At 44.7% G+C, this 20,057-nt stretch overlaps 1 protein-coding gene across 2 annotated transcripts in view; it reads left to right on the top strand.

Moving 5' to 3' along the window:
• Positions 1-923: 923 nt before the first annotated feature.
• LOC134586860 (interferon alpha/beta receptor 2-like) overlaps positions 924-20,057 on the top strand; it is a 39,655-nt gene continuing 20,521 nt past the window's right edge. Inside the window, exons 1-2 of one of the 2 annotated variants that reach the window (XM_063442743.1) lie at positions 924-1,042; positions 3,569-3,669. In XM_063442743.1, the coding sequence (XP_063298813.1) occupies positions 3,621-3,669 (49 nt within the window). In that variant the 5' untranslated portion in view covers positions 924-1,042; positions 3,569-3,620. Of the gene's footprint in view, positions 1,043-1,076; positions 1,143-3,568; positions 3,670-20,057 lie in introns of those variants that run through there. The other variant, XM_063442754.1, reaches the window with a different exon arrangement.

Here is a 20,057-nt window from a genome sequence, read left to right as displayed (position 1 = left end):
TTTACTCTAGTGATCACTTCACACTTGGTCTGTGACTAAAATCAACATTTAGTGGCAGTCCCCTAACCATCGATCATCTTTTTTGCTGCCTATGGATTGGACAGGAGATCGCCTATGGATTGGGCAGCTAAGCTGCTTATTAACCCTCTCCACCCAAAGAAAAATCAAAAACAGCCTCGTCTCCATTTTATCAGCGATTGTCTCTGGTGCAAAGAATGTCATTCAGGATCAAGAATTGAATCAAACTTTTCTGGGCTCGCACACCCGTCAATGCTTCTCCTAGAATTGGGGACCTAATGCGCATGTACAGCAAGTGCCGCTGACGCATTCACACTTCCCCAGAGGAAAGTGCTTTCCTGTGGGCTTCAGCAACTCATGACTGAACTTTACTATCATACTGACAGCCACTAGAGGTGGATTCAGGGTTAAAAGGACAGGGACACTGCACCCAAATGACATCATTGAGAGGAAGTGATCTGGATGGCTATATTGTCCCTTTATCTTCTGGGGACACTAACTCGGAATTAAAGTGATATTTTAGCCCACATATGGGGTTTCTATGATGGGGTACTTGCTTCGTTGTGTGAATATTCAGAATAAAAACCCCTACTAGTACAGATACTCCTAATAAAATACATGAAAATAACAAGACCCTAATAATTACACTGAAATCTCTGTCCTGTGTCCCAATACAATGCTGTATTATAATATGTCTCTATAAATGTATAACTGTGGAGCATTTGTTACAGTGTAATTGATTGATCTTGCTGGCTGGATCTGCCTCCACGTTGTCCGATAATGGAAGAGAAAGTGCCCAGAGGATTCGAGGTACCGGAAATCGCTGTTACAATGTATCCTCCTCCAGCTGGGATTGTGTAACACGGTGCCGATGACACGCTCCCGACCAATCAGGACGCAGCTTAGTTTCTCCATTCGGTGCTTAGCGAGCTGAAGGTGGGGCAAACAGATAGGAATGTAGGGGCTGACCTAGCCTTCTGTCTGGGTAATACAGAGCAGCTCCTCTCCCTGGCAGCCTCAGCAGGTAGGTAGCTGTGTTCAATGGAGAGGGTGCCATGGTAACGGGCATGGGTCTGACTCCAGTGCTACATGATCCCTTATCTGTGCTGGCAGGAAGGGCTGGGGTCAGTTTCACAGTGTGTTCTTTAGAGATTTAGTGCTTTGTTGTTGTTGTGTTTTTATTTTATTTTTTTAAGATAAGTTACTGTGAGCTGTGTGGCTTCTGCTTACAGAACTACAGCAACTTCCATCACCCACAGCCACAGAACATACCGCCTGTGGTTGATGAGAGTAGTCGTTTTCCTTCAGTAGGTAGAAGGAGCTGTGATGTGGGCTTGTTTTATGGGCTGTGGATTGCAAAGTGAAAGCAATGGGTTCTTTCTAAATGGATTATTTACTAAATGCAGAATTCACAGTGAATTTAAAATTTTAAGGTTAAAATAGCCCAACCTTAGAAATTCACTAAATCAGCTGTCAGTTTGGCTACTCTGAACTTAAATTTGAAATTCACTTTGAATTCTCACTTTCTAGTAAATAACCCTGTTAGCGACGACTTTTCTTCACTCAACCCAAACCGTTATCATTGATGTTTAACTGTTTACATACATTTTTTTTTTTTAGCATGAATATTGTATTTGTGTTCTGTACAGTAGAGCAGGTCTTTAATATAGATTATCATACATTTTATAGCATATCAAAATCAAATCTGACTATAGTATATACGGTTAGGTCCCTGTACTAAATTATGTCTCTAGAATGTAAACATTTACATAATCTTCATTTTTGCTAGATTCGGCATTGTCTTAATAATTTGTCGTTTTTAGGGTTTTCATTGTTAAGGCACTGAAATAAATGTACCTACTTTCACTATAGTAATGCAACAACCCCCATCATCCACAGCCTCATAAGTGCATGCTGGCTGTGAATGATGGAAGTAGTTTGCAGATTTGTGCAAATGCATCGCATTTGTATAGGTAGCTTTAATTTTACTTTCTTTATGGCTGTTGTTTGCGAAAACCAATGTTTTTTTTTTTTTTGTGGTTAAATATTTGCCTTTTATTGTCTAAATATAAATCTCAGATCAGGGACAGTATGCTGGGTGGCTCTTTACCTTTTTGAATTGGTCTGTGTATATTCTTTTTTTTTTTCTTTTTTTCAATTGTACAGCGCTGCAGAATATGTTGGCGCTTTATAAATGCCAGTAATACAAATAATATATATTATAACTGTTTTTTAAATGCAACTGAAATACAGAAACGTTAGGCTGAAAAAGCCAAGCTGTGAGTAGCACTGAACTTTTAGCACTATTTTCCTAGATATTAGTCGTATTTTGTTTTCTTTTTTTTTGTAGTTTGGGGGCTTATTTACGAAAAACTAAAATTGCATAATTTAGGTTTAAAAAAAAAAAGTGCAGGTTAAAAAAAACAAAACAATGTAATTCATCAGTAATCACAGCTTTCACAGCATACATTTTACGTTTGTATTTCAATTTACTACAATTTTCATATTTAGTGGAAACATCCCACCCAGTCAGTGCCTCTCTTTTATGTTTACTATGAAGAAAATCAAAAAATACTGGTGTACAAATTTGCAATAACTTTAGCAAACGTATGAATTGCCCTTTTAATAGTTTATGGTTAAATGTTTATGGTTTTGTAGAATGTACAGTTCTGTTCTATGGTTAATGGTTTCATTGTTAATTGAAGTCCAGTTCTGTTTTTTATTAAAGGAACACTATAGTCACCTAAATTACTTTAGCTAAATAAAGCAGTTTTAGTGTATACATCATTCCCCTGCAATGTCACTGCTCAATTTAGGAGTTAAATCACTTTGTTTCTGTTTATGCAGCCCTAGCCACACCTCCCCTGGCTATGATTGACAGAGCCTGCATGAAAAAAAAACTGGTTTCAGATGTAATTTACCTTAAATAATTGTATCTCAATCTCTAAATTGAACTTTAATCACATACAGGAGGCTCTTGCAGGGTCTAGCAAGCTATTAACATAGCAGGGGTTAAGAAAATCTTAATTAAACAGAACTTGCAATAAAGAAAGCCTAAATAGGGATCTCTATACAGGAAGTGTTTATGGAAGGCTGTGCAAGTCACATGCAGGGAGGTGTGACTAGGGTTCATAAACAAAGGGATTTAACTCCTAAATGGCAGAGGATTGAGCAGTGAGGCTGCAGGGGCATGTTCTATACACCAAAACTGCTTCATTAAGCTAAAGTTGTTCAGGTGACTATAGTGTCCCTTTAACGAACATGGAATTCAGTAAAAAATTACAGTAAGTTGTGTATTTTTATGCCGTTGGAGAATGTTTACTGTACAGTTAGTGGCGGAACCGTGTAGAGATGGCCATGTTGCAATCATTGTTGTGTTCCTGACCCTGTAGTGTTCATTTAAGCCTTTTTCTAATAGGTTTGTGTAATTGTAAAGACTGACTTTGATATAAACATTAGGATTCTTGTAAAAGGTGGAAAATACTCACTTTTGCTGTGATTTTTGACAGTTATGTATGTCATATGACCCAATTCTCTGTTCTTTTTACAGATGTATGAAGTAGGATCATATGATATTGGGACACTTATGACCTTCAGACACAATGTCAAGGTTACATCTACTGATGTCACTTTGTCTGTTGGTAATGACAGGTAGGTTACCTGTATGTTATACGTTTGTGCTTTTAGAACTGCCTTTTATATGTATGCAAACTTGACTCATGTTGCAGCTGCAGGTGGCTTTAGATTAGCCAGTACATGTCTGCTCAATGTGCAGGAAAACGTGATTGTTTTATATTTCTGGTGCTGATATAAATGTACATCGGGGTCAGTACAAGAAACATTCCACTCAATTCTGGGTGAGTACAGAAAATATTCCACTCAATTTTCTTTTTGTTTTCCATCGTTGCTGTACTGTAACAATATTGATGCAAGCGGACGGCTATAGGTAGCTAAAAGACTGCACTTGACTCTACAAAGTGTGAGATTTTCATTTACAATATCGGTATAGTCAAGAATTGTTATTTTTGTTATGCGGATTTTCCTTTCTTTGCCCAAGTGGAGATGCAAGGAGTGAAGGAAGCCAATCGGTACTTACGATATTCTAAAGTCTAAAGGCTGCCAGGAAACCTAATGAGGTAAAATGGCGTCAGAGACTCGGGGCAATGAAGCACAGGCTGAGGACAGGCATCACTAGATATGTTCTTGCTAAATGAGGCAGCCACGTAGCTTCTGGGAAGGGACAACTTAAACTGAGAGTGTAGTGTATGTCAGATATCTGTTTGTTGTTTTTTTTATTTTTTTTATTTTTTTACATTCTTTATTTTTGCGGTGCTTTTGGTTTTTTACAAGCAGGATAAGACGATGTATTGACAACAGTAATTCGCTAGTCATAGTGGGTAGCAGGGGAAGACTAGGGTTCAGCACCATTTTTAAATGACCAGTATACAAACTTAGAGAGACATATTACATACGGTAGGTATATAACTTTATATTATATAACGACAAAAATACAATTCTTAAAGGGACAAAATAGTCACCAGGATCACTACAGCTTAATGTAGTGGTTCTGGTGTCTATAGCCTGTCCCTGCAGGCTTTTCAATGTAAACATTGACTTTTCAGAGAAAAGGCAGTGTTTACATTGCTTCCTAGTGACACCTCTAGTGACCGTTACTCAGTCACTAGAGGTGCTTCCTGTGTCAGTGCTGCACAGTGTGCAGCACCTACATTCAGCGTCTCCACACACTGCATGGAGGCACTGAACGGTCCCCATGGAGATGCTCTATGAGGAGATGCTGATTGGTGCAGCGTTTTGCAGCCAATTCTGTGGAAAACATTGGATTGGCTGAGATCATCTTGTCAATGGGAGACCAGCATGGCGTGGGAAAAAAGGTGAGTAAAAACACCATTCCCTTGCGAACGGAAGTGGTCTGGTAACCTAAGCACACACACCATGACAGACACACACATACCATGACAGACAGAACCATACACTCACCCACACCATGGCTGACATACACCATGACAGACAGACCCAGACACACACACCTATACCATGACAGACAGCCATGACAGACACTCACACACGACAGAGAGACCCATACACTCACACTATGACAGACAGACAATACCTGTGGGTGACCGGCTTAGGGTTTGTGCAGGCTAACGGCAAGTTGGGGGATTGTGAAGGTGGGCGGCATGCTGGTGGGTCGTGGAGACGGGCAGCTAGCTGTGCATATTGCTGCCGGGAGGCGAGGGCGCTGTTATGTCTCTGTTCTGCTCCCCCGCGGGCCGCTTAGTGAGATCGGGCCGGAATATGACGTCATATCTCGGGCCCCGGTCTCACTGAGCGGCGCGCGGGGGAGCAGAGGCACCACAACTCCCTCGCCGCTTGCCTACTATTCGTGTAGCTAGCTGCCCACCTCCACGACCCACCAGCATGCCGCCCACCAGCATGCCGCCCACCTGCATAATCCCCCAACTTTCCGCCTGCCTCCAAAACTCTCCAACCGGCCTCCCGCCCTCCGGGCACACTTATCCCGAAATTCCTAGTCGCCATGACGACCTGGCACGTGGGATTTGTCGAGCCCTGAAATAAACCATGGTAATTCAGTATATAGCTAGGTGGAGGCATAAAGTAGATCAACAGGCTAAGCAATTACATCAAACTGTAGATTGGGACATATATCAAGCAAAGTTAAGCTGTAGAGGAAAACCCAAGCAAGGCTCTTAGACATGTCATGTACAGTCGTGTAGTCGTGCTTTATAACAACCTTGGTAGCCATAGTGGGTCGGACTTTGAGGTCCCCCAATGTCACCGTAAACCCGCATTACAAGGTATGCATAGCGTTAATAAAACAAAAGAAAATAACAGGAAAACACGCAGCAGTTTTCAATGTGAGCATATAACATGTGAGATATGTTGGCTTGCGTTCATTCAGCCGATCCCTGGGCTCGGGAAATGCATAGTTGTTGTAAGGAGGCTGCTGGAGGTACAGACATAGTGGGAGCAAGACCAGGCGTCCTTCCAACCCCAGGTCCAAAATGAGGCCGCCATCTGCATGCCACAGACTCGGAGTCTTAAGAAGTCCAAGTCCTTCCCCATTTTGGGGGTCAGAAGGCTGTGGTGATACTGTATTGCTTACGGCAGATACCCCCCTGTCTGCATGGGCGATGCTTCAGGGACTTGCCCTTGGTAGGTAGGCATGTAGAAGAGTGGTAGGTAGACATGTAAAAGAGTGAACGGAATTCATAGGATAAGCTTTGCCTGAAGGAGGATCACTGGCCCCCTTACTCTCCCTCCTCCATTCTACCTCCTGGTGTGCAGTGCAATTCTCCAATGTTGCCCAGAAATGGGTGAAGACGTCATCCAGTTTACTTAGGGACCGCTCTAATGAGTAATGGAGAGCCCTCTCGGATTTTATAGGTGAGTCCATGGTAAGCAGGTCTCAGGGATGAGTGCAGGTAGGTGACACAGGGGCACCAAAATCTTTTGTAGTACGGACCAGGATAACCCCCACCACTCCAAGGGGGAAGGACAGAGGACTCAGCCGCAAGTCAGCCCACAGGATCCCAGTGGAGAGGTCGACCCCAACCTTTGCCGGTCCCACACTAGGCACCAAGATAGACAGTACGAAGCACCACCGCAACAAGCAAAGGTAAGATTCACCAGTACAAGCAGCGTCTCTGGGACACCTTTAGGCGTCGAATTACCATGGTTCTGCGCTCGGGTAGGCACCAGAAATGTAAATTTAAGATGAGTATATGTGGAGCTCGTGGTAGATGTGTCCGCTTTAGATGGCGTCCAATCCCACCCCCAGTATATCATTTTTTGTATGTACGCTATTATATGATCTGAAACCACCATGTATGTTTTATTTTTTTATTATTCTTTATTTTTGCAATGACACATAGTAAAGCTTTTTAACAGTTTGGCTCGTGCAAGAGCCCAGTAGAGTTTTAGACGTTGGTTACATGGTGCAGTGAAACAAGAGGTTAAGCATGAGCTCACTGAATGGTGGCTCTCGTTTACATAGGTTTTTTTTTTTTTTTGTTTTTTTTTACCAAGCATCATTGTTTTTAAACAAAAAAGGTAACATTATCTGTGATAAAAAGGGGATAACGCCCTAAGCGTATCAGGAGATCTTCTAGCTATAAAAAAAAAAAAAAAAGGGGGGGGGGGGGGAGAAAGAGTCTACGAAAACTACAATAAGTAATCTAAAATATAAAAGAGAAAAAGACACAGGAATTACATATAATATACACAGTGGTACTGGCCCAAAATAAATCCAATACGTTAAAAACAGACTGGGTTAAGATGTAGTGTCTAAACTTATCCCAATCGACAGATATAGTCTCTGTAATTAGTAGATAAGTCCAAAAATGCTAAAAATCCTTGGAAAAATGAGGTAAAGTCTGTATAAATAAATGTAATAATGAATACAGACTGCCCGTATCCAAATCGACAGATGTAGTCTCTGTAATAAGTAGATAGGTCCAAAATATTAGAAATCCTTAGAAAGGTGAGGTAAAATCTGTATAAATAAATGTAACAGTGGATACAGACTGCCAGTAACGAAATACAAATACGTACCAGCTACACTGTATCGCTAACTGTAATAATATATCTGCATGGTAATGGTAATGGTAATGGTACCATGGTAATGGTAGATGGGGGTTGGTAATGCATGTGACTCTATGAATATGGTTTTTTTTTGTGTAACCTCAGACCATCTTACTTCCTTTTTATTATTTCACTGAATGTTTCTCTTACATTGTGAGCTTTCATTATTTGTTCGCTAAACCTAAAATCTCCAGCAATAAAGTCATAAACATTGAATAAAAAGTCCCAGTAGGGGGCGGCGCCTAACAGCCAAGCAGCCCAGACGTGTTTAGCACAAGCTCCCACGTCTGGAGACTAAAATCGGGGTGCCTTACTTGCCAACCCACACACACAGATCACTGTTCCCACAGCTAATAACCAGGAGAGGTAGCTGCACCCGACGGTACCTTTCTTGGGAGTCTGGGATGCTGGATTGCTTCACTGGACGCTTGGGGCCTACACACGGCTGAGCCACGAGGAAGCGGCCGATCCTCTGGCCCGTAAGCTGATGCAGAAACCCCAGCAAATCACTCCCCCTCCCCCTTGGACCGGTGGGGGTTATCCCGGTCCCCACAGGAATATGCTAATCGACTGCCACAGCACCCAACTACTAAGCAGAAGCGGGGCCTAGCCGCACTCAACAAAATGGCGACGGCACCCTGGCCTACAGAGACCGCAAGCGAGCAAACCGCAACGATCCACAACTCAGTGGACCACCTTATGCAGCGGATAGACAGGCACTTCCAGCGATTCTTGGAAGCCCTGATGAAACTCTGCGCAAACTTACCAGTACGAGCTCGGGTAGAAGAGCGGAGAGGCGGAAGCCGGAAGACCCCCTCGGGCCAAGCTGGACTAAAAACGCCCAAGCCTCCTACTACTGGCCTACCTGGGCCGAAGGCCAAATTGGGCGCGACCCTGAGACATCGCCCACACAGACGAAGGGCCCATCACCGCAGCCAGCGGTTGACCAGCAAGACCCCCCGTCACTCCCACAGGGAGAAGGACCCAGCCCCTAGAGAAAACCGGGTCCGTGGAATGAAGGCTGTCTCTTGTATTCTTTTGAACCTCCCCCCAATGTGATATGCCTCACCTAGTTAGTCCCTCTAACATGTTAGATTGGGGGCAGACTAAGTGTGACACAAATGAGGTGAGAATGTACAAACCTGCTATTGTGAATTTTGTATAGGGCTGCTACACAGATTCTCGTTTATTTAGTTTATTACCCTGCTGATAATGCTGAGACGCATAGTAATGCAAGGCTGCCCAGGCTCTAGTGGCTACCATACTTTCTCAACACCCAGCAGAAGGTTAATCACCTGAGCTGTGCCTAATAATAGTAATCGAATATCGCATTACCTGTAAATCTTCCTGTTTTTACACACCTGACTCACTAGACAGGGTTGCTTAAAGATGTTATAACCTCTTGTTATATCAGTGTACAGAAGCTATGCTTGGTCAGTCAGTTGTTAAGGCCATCTCCTTACAAATATGCCCCACATGCAAAACGCTAGTTTACTCCTTTAATCTTACTTACATAGTCAGCCAATATGACCGAATGTTACTCTATAATAACTATATACGCCTATCTAACTTGATAACAGGATGTCGTTCAAAATATAAAATGAAGCAGACGCTCATGTGAGAATGTATCGATGCTATTGTTTACTGTCTACATGTGCATTTTCACTGATATATTTCTCCTTTTCTTCCTTTCTGTAACGTACTCATAATGCTTCAATAAAACAAAGATTGACCAAAAAAAAAAAAGTCCCCAGTAACCTGTCAAAAACCTTTTGATCATAAACAGTTCTTGGATAAATTACCAAAGTGAAACAAATGGCCAATTAACCCTTAGAACAAAAAAAAGCTATTATTCTAGGGCAGGGATAGGCAACCTTTGGCACTACAGATGTTGTTGTGGACTACATCCCCCATAATGCTGGCAAAGCATCATGGGAGGTGTAGTCCAAAACATCTGCAGTGCCAAAGGTTGCCTATGCCTGTTCTAGGGGAACGCCAAACCTGTGACAGAACTTAATTTATTTAAAAAATAAATAAGGGCTGGGGGCTGACTGCCATGCTCATCAGCCGCATCTCCTGAGAGCTCCAAGTGAAAAGCTGATATTTATGCCTTTTTAGGGGATTATGTCCATATTTACTGATTTTTAAAGCAAACGAAGCTGTCATAAAACCTGGTGGGTTTGGGCATAATTAACCTAGCTGCATTTCCAATTACATTTGGAGGATTTTGCTTAGGACTGATCTGCATCTTACTCACTGTGGGTGAGGGGTAGGTGTCAGAACTCTCCACCTTTAGTCTCTTCCATCTCCGCTAGTGTTACGGTGACTGTCTATCTGCAACAATGAACAAGCTGAAGAAATCCGGTCTTCTTTATAATGACGGAGGCCACGTGTTCAGTCGAATCCTGAGACCAGCTCTTTTCTATCCTGGATAAATTAATTCTCCTCCAAGCTCGGACACAGCCTGCAATCTTCTGTGGATGTGCCGTTGATACCTACCCTACCTCCATATCCACATTTGTTAGGTACACCCACGAAAGGGCGCATGCTCCAAGTGATACAAGAATCTGGAGGCTCCGGACATCGTGGTACCTTCCACGAAAGCAGGTCTGGTACCTGCATCGCTACCACCCCTTATGTAGAGGGCCTGGGCCTAGGCCTATTGTGAGACTGTGCTCTGCCTTGGAGGGCATAGTGTGACCTGGTACCTGAGATTGGGCTTATTTAAACTGTATGCTGACATTAAACCTCTCTTCAACTGGGACACTCCACCGTAGTCTCGTAACCTAGCTAAACGTATGTTTTGTGTTGATGTTTTATTTATTTATTTTAAAAAAACTCTCTCACATTGCAAATTCTTCCTCAATATCTGTACATGATTTGAAAACTGATCAGTGCTTATGTGATATTTATTGCAAATGTATGACTTGAATTGTGATATGAGCTTGTTATACCTCCTCAGTTGGTTAAAGAAACTGATCAGACTCAATCATAGCTTATGAAACGCTGCAAATATGGAGATTAACCCTTCTGCTGTCGCTGGTGTAACTCAACTTGCAGCAATGTCACTGAGGTGGCGGCCCTCTCCAAACAAAATTTTAAACATTTTCTGTATAATCTCCAACCATCTTGCAGGTATTTTTAAGGGGATCATTTTAAAAAAAATAAGTCCATCTGGGGATTATATAGGCATTTAAAATATTAATTCTTCCCAGCCAGCTTAGTAGCAAAGTGTTCCGTTCTTTTAGTGTCATCCCTGTGGATTTCATCAGCTCCAAAAAGTTGATCTCTATTATTCTATCTATGTTATCAGACAGCAGTATACCCAGATAATCAAAGCTTCTCTTGGCTTCTTCAAAGCCATATAAATCTAAGATTTTGTTGTTGTTTTTTTCTATCCACTTCACAATTTTTAAACATAACCACAGATTTATCTACGTTGATCTTATAATTGAATATTTTGCTATATTGCGTTATCTCATTCATCAAATGGGAAACGGAAGCATTTGGGTCAGTCAGGGTCATTATGGTGTCATCCGCATACATACACAGTTTCAATTTTCTAACGGTTGCTGGAATCCTCCTTATACCCGTGTTTTCTCTTATTCTTATAGCTAAAGGCTTCTTTGAAAGTATATAAAGCATTGGTGACAGCGGGCATCCTTGACGGGTGCCGTTGCCCAATCGAAACCAGTCGAAACACAAATCGATTCCAACCACTCTAGCCATCGGTTCTTGATATATAGTTTTGATTGCTGCATTCCATTCATCCAACCATCAAAATCCATAGCCTCCAGCACCCGAAACATGTATCCCCACCCAACCCTGTCAAAGGCCTTCTCTATATCCCCCAGTCCAAAATACTTATCAAGTGCCTTGAATTGGCACTTGCCTGTCTGGTGGGAACAAAACCAATCTGGTCTTCATGGACCAGGCATGGGAGCACTTTCTTTATCCTATCTGCCAAAATTGACGAGAACAACTTTGAATCTACATTTATTAGTGAAACCGGGCGGTAATTCTTAAGCTCTTGGGGATCTTTATCTTTTTTTAGGATCGGTAGAATATTAGCATATAACATTTATTTTGGCCCTTTGCCTTGCCTTTAGTTACAATTTCATTAAAAGCATTTACAAGTGTTCCTATCAAATATATCTTTATACATTTGGTATAAAGTATTTGTCAAACCATCTGGGCCAGGAGTTTTAAAGTTGACTAATTTTTCAATCGCTTGTTTAAATTCTGCCTTATTGAGGGGTACATTTAGAAAATAATTTTATTCCAATGTTAATTTAGGGAAGTTTATGTCATTTTTTTTTAGATTTTTTTTTTTTTATTTGGTTTTCTTTAGGTTGTTTTTGGGATGTGTTATAATTCTTCATAATAGGTTTGAAAAATGTTAGCTATAGTCCCTGGATTTTTATATGTTTGTTCTTTTTTAATCCAAATCTTCCTGTTCTTCCCTGATTTCCTTTTTTTTTTTTTTTTTTTTAAATTCTTTATTTTTCGTGCAACCAGACGTACACGGCACACCTGTGTTGCCACAACGGCATACACAGGAACATTTATAACACAGTTTCAGCATTCCAGAGTACAGTTGCACATTTTGGTGATATAAAATGTAAGCTTATGGTCATCAACAATAGGTATAATAAATCTGCAATCTTAGTACTCTAGTCAATAAGCAATAAAGTTAATTAAAAGTGAAAGGAAAAGGAAAACCTATACTTCTAAATACACAATAAAAATAACTTTGTTACACATGCGATATTGATGTGAATCATCCTAAGGTGTGTATCGATGTAAGGTGTGATCCGAGGGGACCCTTGTGTGCCATGTTATGGGTTTGTTATCTCGCTTTGCTGCTTAGCTGCTCAATTATCTGATCTACCTGGCGTTATTCTCATAGTGTACATAATGCATAGGCGGGCTGATCTCAGTATGGGAGTATCGCCAGGTATGCCGTATTCACTCAATAGGGTGTCAGCATAGCGTGCGCATCACAGGATTGTGGCTATATGGGAGATGGGTATAGTATGCAAGGTGATCCTACTTGTACGTGCCATGGAGGACATCGTGGGTACAACCGGTGGTTGTGGAGACAGCTTGGCTCGCGCCATGTTAGTGGATTTGGGTAAAACCGCCGGCTGTGTGCCGGTGCCGTTCCGCTGCCACGCAGTTAATGTTACAGTTAACAGTGAAGTTAAATAAGATAAAATAAAATAAAACAAACTCATTATTGACTACAATAGCCATGTGTATCACGTACGGGCCAGGGTGTCACATTGTAGAATTTGTCAGGTCGAGAGTCATTGATGCTATCCGTGTCATGTCTAGGGGTAATATGTCGGCGGTCGGAGTGGCATGCCACGTTATAGCCTGGCGTCGCTTCTTATAGGGAAATTATAAGTGGATTCGACGGTACGGGCCCTATTTCGAGTCTGAGGTGTGTGCTAAGCGCCCCACGGGTTATAGATTATTAGTTTACATGTGCTATGTGTCAGCAGCGTGTTTCGTTGCTCAGTGAGGTGAGGCCTTGTAATGCTAGGGCAGGGTGACCCCTTCTCACGTTTGGGACTCTGTGTCTCACAAATTGAAGCCTAAGTGTGTATGTGGGTTACCTCGTACGCTTCCTATGGTGGAGCTATGGGATTGGAGTCGTAGCGGGCTGCCTGGTAAACCACTACATCCCTCTCTAGCAATATGGGCTCTCAGACTATCGGTCCTGTGTGTGTAGTAGTATCTAACCAAGAGGGGCACATCACACCCCGTGGGTCCTACGTGCCTTAATCAGTGTTGCGTCCGGTATGTATGTCCCTGCGAAATGCCTCTGTCCTATGCTACAGCGTTCCCTTCCCCCGAAATTTCCCAATAGCTTGCAATTTACAGAGATACCAAGGATTAAACATATTCAAAAGGCATAATAAAAAGAAAAGAAAAAAAGAGAAAAGGGGGGGGGGAGAAAAAGTTATTAAATTAAGAAACTGCGGAGAAATATCCAAACATGTAATGTAGCCGTTTGTTTCTTGTCATCTTTCGGAGAGTGTCAGCTGGAACAACAAAAACCCAGCCCAAGAGTGCCACAGGGTAAGCTTTTTATGGCCTCCTGTGGGCAAGAGGTCGGTGCAGTCCCGGTAAAGTGTCAGCGGTGTCAAAGGTGGGGAGTCGCATGGGTGATCAGTGGCCCCAGTTGGTCAGTGGCTGGTTGTGGTTATGGTGGGGCCAACAGCCTTGATTTTTTTTTTATGCGCTGATCCTGTTTCCTTATCCATTCTCCTCACCAGGTTGGCCCCCCTCATTTGTGGTGGTCGTACTTGCCGCCTGTGTGGTGCAGGCTTGTCGCGGCAGATGTAATGCCTTCAGGAATCCAGCCGGGTCTTCCTGCGCTGACAGGGTGAGGACAGAGTCTTCTGTTTGTACCACCAGGGTGCCAAATGCTCCCCATCGATATTCAATCCCTTTGTCCCTGAATTCCTTTGTCACTAGTAGGAACCTCCGTCGTTCTAATAAAACACTAAATGGTAAGTCGTCGTATATCCGAAGGGAGCAGCCATCCACCGTGATGGTTGGGGTGCCCCTGGCTCGAGCCAGCAGTGCAGATTTGACAGAGATGTCCTTGGTAACCGCTATGATATCCCTGGGGGCATCCGCAGGGGCTGTTGGGGCCTTCCGTATTCAGAAAGCATTCACGATGGGTAACTCTCCTGCTGCAGGTCTCACACCCAGGGCCGCTGCCGCGGCATTGGCAAATTCCAGTATGGTGTCCATGCCCACTCTTTCAGGTGCTCCCCGAATCCGCACATTTTTCCTTCGGTGTCTGGTTTCTAGAGATGTGACCGTGCGGTTAAGCCCCTGTATTTGTTGGGACATCGTCTCCATTTGAGCACGAGACTCTAGTAACTCCTGCTCTCTTTTCTCTTCTCTCGCTTCAGAAGCGTTGATTCGTGCGGTGAGGCCGTCGACCTCAGTGCACACACCCGCTAGGTCTGCTTTCCAGACCTCACGTAAGTCCACCAGCAATTTCTTAATATCCCCCTTAGTGGAGGGTGAGGTGTCGGAGTCAGATTCCGCACTTCTGTATACCCCGTTCAGGGCCCTCCCTGGTGTAATAAGGTCGTCTTCTGCAGACTCCTCCGAGGAGCTAGAGTGTCTAGGCCCCATAGACGCCATCTTGGGCCGCGCTTGCTGCTGCGGCCTCTCAAAGGACACTCGGATGTCTGACTGCCTGGTGCCCTCAGAGTGGGTCATCTTGCGATTTTTTTCGTCCCATGTTTCTCCGGGGGGTTCTAGAATGCCCAGGTATTGATAATAGGCTCAGACAGGTGTTGCTTCGTGGCTTTTTAATTGTTTTTCTAGTGCGGCCCGCAGGAGCTCCACACCAACATGTCTTACTCTTTGCTCGGTTAGCCACGCCCCCTCTTCCCTGATTTCCTTTTAAGTTTGTTAGTTAACCATTTTGTTTTATTATTATCGTGGTAGAAATTCATATTCATTTTCATTTTCTCTAAATTTTCCATTTTATTTATTTTGTTTTTAATCTCCTCTAATTGTTTTGTCGTTTCATTGGTTAAATATTTTTTGTTGTTTTTGGATAGCTTATAGTACTCTATATATAATTCTTCCCTCGAGGTACCTTTTTCTCTTTGGATTTACTTTTAAGTTTTATCAAATACCCTCTCACTACGGCTTTAAAGGCACACCAGATGGTTGCGTACGACAATCCTTCCGTTTTGTTTTCAGTAAAATACAGTTCTATTAAATTTCTAATTTGGTTTTGGTCTACTATATAAGACAAAATATTATCATTCAGGCGCCACGGAGTATAGGGTTTGTGTTTTCTCATTTCCTTTATATCAAACAAGTTATAACTATGGTCCGCCCATTGATTGTCCTTTTCTTATAATTTTCTGCATTTGTTCAACTAAACTATTCTCTCCTAAAACCAAATAAATTCTAGACCGTGAATGGTGTACTTTAGAGTGATGTGTATATTCTTTTTCTTCCACATGGTATACTCGCCATATATCCATTAACTTATTTTCTTGCATTATATTTCTTAGGATATAGTTTCTTTAGTTGTTTACTGATTTTTTTTAATTTTTTTTTTTATCTAATACTGGGACATAATTGAAAACCCCAGTTATAACTAACAATCCTGTGGCGAAACCAGCTTCGCCACTGTGAACTGGAGAGGCCTGGTTGCTAGCCTCTTACCTGCTGACTATGGCCCCTGGGTTATTTGGGGCATATTGTATTTAATTGTGCGACTGCTGGCCCTTTAAGCACAGGGAATGGTATTTTATTGTACTGCTGCTGGCCCTTTAAGAACTGTCTGGGGACATATTGAGACTTTGGGTAACAATACCCTTTAAGACTATGGCCCCTGAAAAGTATGAACTTTTATTGTGTGTGTATGGCCCTTTAAGAACCGGCTGGGGACATATTGTGACTTTGCTGAACAATACCCCTTTAAGACTATGTCCCCAGACCTGTAAAATAACTTGCCCCTGGCTCTCTCCCACTTGGTTCAGTACATAGGGCTTACTGAACCAAGTACCACACAGGCAGACCACCCAGAAGTTAAAGTGTGCAGGCAATTTACCTCCCAGGCTGTGAGGTTACTGCAGGTTAATTGCCGAGCGCTGGGTGGCCGCCATTCGACAGCCGAACACGTGGCGGCGGCCATTTTAGTCATTCGAATGCGGTCAGCGGTGTATGCTAAAGATTCTGTGGAACCAAAATCGGCTACACATTCTGCCGAACACCGCTGACCCTTACCTTCTCCATCATTTCGTTTTTCAGCTCCAGAGACTAAGTCCCGTTCGAAATGGGACTTAGTCGTTTTTTCGGCATGAAATTGACCGGCCGCACAGCCCAAATCTATGGAACTGTTTTGGGCAGGAAATTGTGCTTGCGGTCGGTCATAAAGGACTTCCAGCTAACTTTTGATCCACTGGAGGGATTTGGCTGATTTTTGGAAGGGTGTATGTTTAAAGTGTGCTGATTTTAAATATGCAGTGTTTAGGAAGATTGGATGTATTGATTTAAAGTTATAGCACATGTATAAAAACTGTAGTTTTCCTGGCTGTATAATTATGTTAACTGGTTATCTGAGGGGAGGGGATGTGTGGGTTGTGCCATGTATCTGACTGGTTATTTTATGCCTCCCCCTGGGTGTGGCCTGTATGTGTGAGTTGGAAATAAAAGCCAGACTGGGTGTCCCAGTCCTGAGTCTTGCTTAACCCTCAAAGCGATGTGTCGTCTCGTTCTTTGGGGGAATGGGATTGTTTGCTGACTGCCAGGAGTGTAAGCCGATGTCTGCTTTTCTTGTTCAGCTGTCCCAGTGTTCGTGTGGTTCCAGTCGGGAGAATGGTGTTTGCAGTAGCTGCCTGTGCATCTGGAAAGGGGATTATTGCCTAAACTGGGTTTTATCCTCTTGTAAGTGAAACGGTCCGTTACAATTGGTGGCAAGCGGCGGGATCGTTCCTACAGCCAGAAGGACAGCTACAGAACACCAATTCCTTGGAGTTACAAATTGAGGGCAACGTTGGCACTCGTGCAGCGCCCCTGGCAGCAGAGGTATCCAGCGACTTGGAGCAGACAAGTATGGAAGGCTCTGACGCTGAAGATGATTTTATGGCCAAGGTGAGGCAGCAAGTGGCCCAGTATGGGGGTTATATATCCATGGACACATTCCAGGGGATCTGGAACCAGGTCATGGCTGAGCAAAACTCAAAGATGGACGAAGAGTATGATGAGCAGGAAGAGTGGTACAGCAGCAGAGTAGAGGCTGCATCCGAGGAGGTTAGCCGCCCCCCCCCCTGAGGCGGCAGGAAGAACCCGAAGTAGGGGTCCTCATAGATTGGTCCTGTGAGGAACCACAACAGGCAGGGGGAGGTGGGACCGAGGTCTCTCCACCGGGCCCAACGGGATGGTGGGCAGCAGGCCCAGATCCCCAGCGGCAGAGTAAGCCCCAGGGAGATGAAGGTGCCGTCCTTCCTCCCCAGCGGCCGTGTGTATCCCAGGGAGATGAAGGGGCCGACCTTCCTCCCCAGCGGCAGTGTGTATCCCAGGGAGATGAAGGGGTCGTCCTTCCTCCCCAGCGGCAGTGTGTGTCCCAGGGAGCAGAAGGTACCGTCCTTCCTCCCCAGCGGCAGTGTGTACCCCAGGGAGCTGATGGTGTCGTCCATCCTCCCCAGCGGCAGTGTGTGTCCCAGGGAGCAGAAGGTGCAGTCCATCCTCCCCAGCGGCAGTGTGTGCCCCAGGGAGCAGAAGGTGCAGTCCTTCCTCCCCAGCGGCAGTGTGTACCCCAGGGAGCTGATGGTGTTGTCCATCCTCCCCAGCGGCAGGCTGAGTTACAGAGGGCAGAGGTTGTTGTTCCTGCCCCCCAGCAGCAAAGTGATGTGCCAGGAAGGCAGTGTGAAGTGAAGGGAGAGGAGAGCAGCGTCCTCCCTCCCCAGCGGCAGTGTGTACCCCAGGGAGATGAAGGTGTCGTCCTTCCTCCCCAGCGGCAGGCTGAGTTACAGGGGGCAGAGGTTGTTGTTCCTGCCCCCCAGCAGCAAAGTGATATGCCAAGAAGGCAGTGTGAAGTGAAGGGAGAGGAGAGCAGCGTCCTCCCTCCCCAGCGGCAGTGTGTGTCTCCGGGAGCTGATGGTGTCGTCCATCCTCCCCAGCGGCAGTGTGTACCCCAGGGAGATGAAGGTGTCGTCCTTCCTCCCCAGCGGCAGGCTGAGTTACAGGGGGCAGAGGTTGTTGTTCCTGCCCCCCAGCAGCAAAGTGATATGCCAGGAAGGCAGTGTGAAGGGAAGGGAGTGGAAAGCAGTGTCCTCCCTCCCCAGCGGCAGTGTGTGTCTCAGGGAGCAGAAGGTGCAGTCCTTCCTCCCCAGCGGCAGTGTGTACCCCAGGGAGCTGATGGTGTCGTCCTTCCTCCCCAGCGGCAGTGTGTACCCCAAGGAGCAGAAGGTGCCATCCTTTCTCCCCAGCGGCAGTTTGCCATCCAGAGAGAGGAGCTTGTTACACCCTCTCTCCCACGGCAACCTAACCCACCAAGGGGAGATGTTAAGCCCCACAACTGTGCAGATGGGACCGTAGTCTCTGCACCTACCGCACAAGAGATAGTGACGGTCGGTCCTGTTCCCCAGCCTCAGTGTGATGGATCCAAAGGGGAGACAGTCGGTCTCCCCCTCCGGCAGTCGAGCTGTGCACCTAAAGGGGAGACAGTCAGTCTCCAGCAACCAGGCGCCCACCAGACTACTCCCGTGGTAGTGCTGGCAACAGGACAGAGTACCGCTGGTCTCTGCCCCCTCAGCAACCCACCAAGACAGCCTACTCGTCTCCCACCCAGCAGTGGTGAGACACCAGAACTTGGACAGAATTCTTCCTCACCCAGATGTAGTAACCGGTTAGTGGGGGTGGGCTGCTCTGTTATTTCTGTTTTGTGGGTGGGTTGCTGGACTAACCAGGGCACTGACCGGCAGAAAGTCAGGTACCCTGTTAGTCTAATTGGCAAAGGGGAGAAATGTGGCGAAACCAGCTTTGCCACTGTGAACTGGAGAGGCCTGGTTGCTAGCCTCTTACCTGCTGACTATGGCCCCTGGGTTATTTGGGGCATATTGTATTTAATTGTGCGACTGCTGGCCCTTTAAGCACAGGGAATGGTATTTTATTGTACTGCTGCTGGCCCTTTAAGAACTGTCTGGGGACATATTGAGACTTTGGGTAACAATACCCTTTAAGACTATGGCCCCTGAAAAGTATGAACTTTTATTGTGTGTGTATGGCCCTTTAAGAACCGGCTGGGGACATATTGTGACTTTGCTGAACAATACCCCTTTAAGACTATGTCCCCAGACCTGTAAAATAACTTGCCCCTGGCTCTCTCCCACTTGGTTCAGTACATAGGGCTTACTGAACCAAGTACCACACAGGCAGACCACCCAGAAGTTAAAGTGTGCAGGCAATTTACCTCCCAGGCTGTGAGGTTACTGCAGGTTAATTGCCGAGCGCTGGGTGGCCGCCATTCGACAGCCGAACACGTGGCGGCGGCCATTTTAGTCATTCGAATGCGGTCAGCGGTGTATGCTAAAGATTCTGTGGAACCAAAATCGGCTACACATTCTGCCGAACACCGCTGACCCTTACCTTCTCCATCATTTCGTTTTTCAGCTCCAGAGACGAAATGGGACTTAGTCGTTTTTTCGGCATGAAATTGACCGGCCGCACAGCCCAAATCTATGGAACTGTTTTGGGCAGGAAATTGTGCTTGCGGTCGGTCATAAAGGACTTCCAGCTAACTTTTGATCCACTGGAGGGATTTGGCTGATTTTTGGAAGGGTGTATGTTTAAAGTGTGCTGATTCTAAATATGCAGTGTTTAGGAAGATTGGATGTATTGATTTAAAGTTATAGCACATGTAT

This window comes from Pelobates fuscus, chromosome 1 (assembly GCF_036172605.1).
Source record: "Pelobates fuscus isolate aPelFus1 chromosome 1, aPelFus1.pri, whole genome shotgun sequence".
Taxonomy (NCBI): Eukaryota; Metazoa; Chordata; class Amphibia; order Anura; family Pelobatidae; genus Pelobates; species Pelobates fuscus.
The sequence above is the reverse complement of the archived record's forward strand: the minus strand, read 5'-3'. Positions and strand labels throughout refer to the sequence as shown.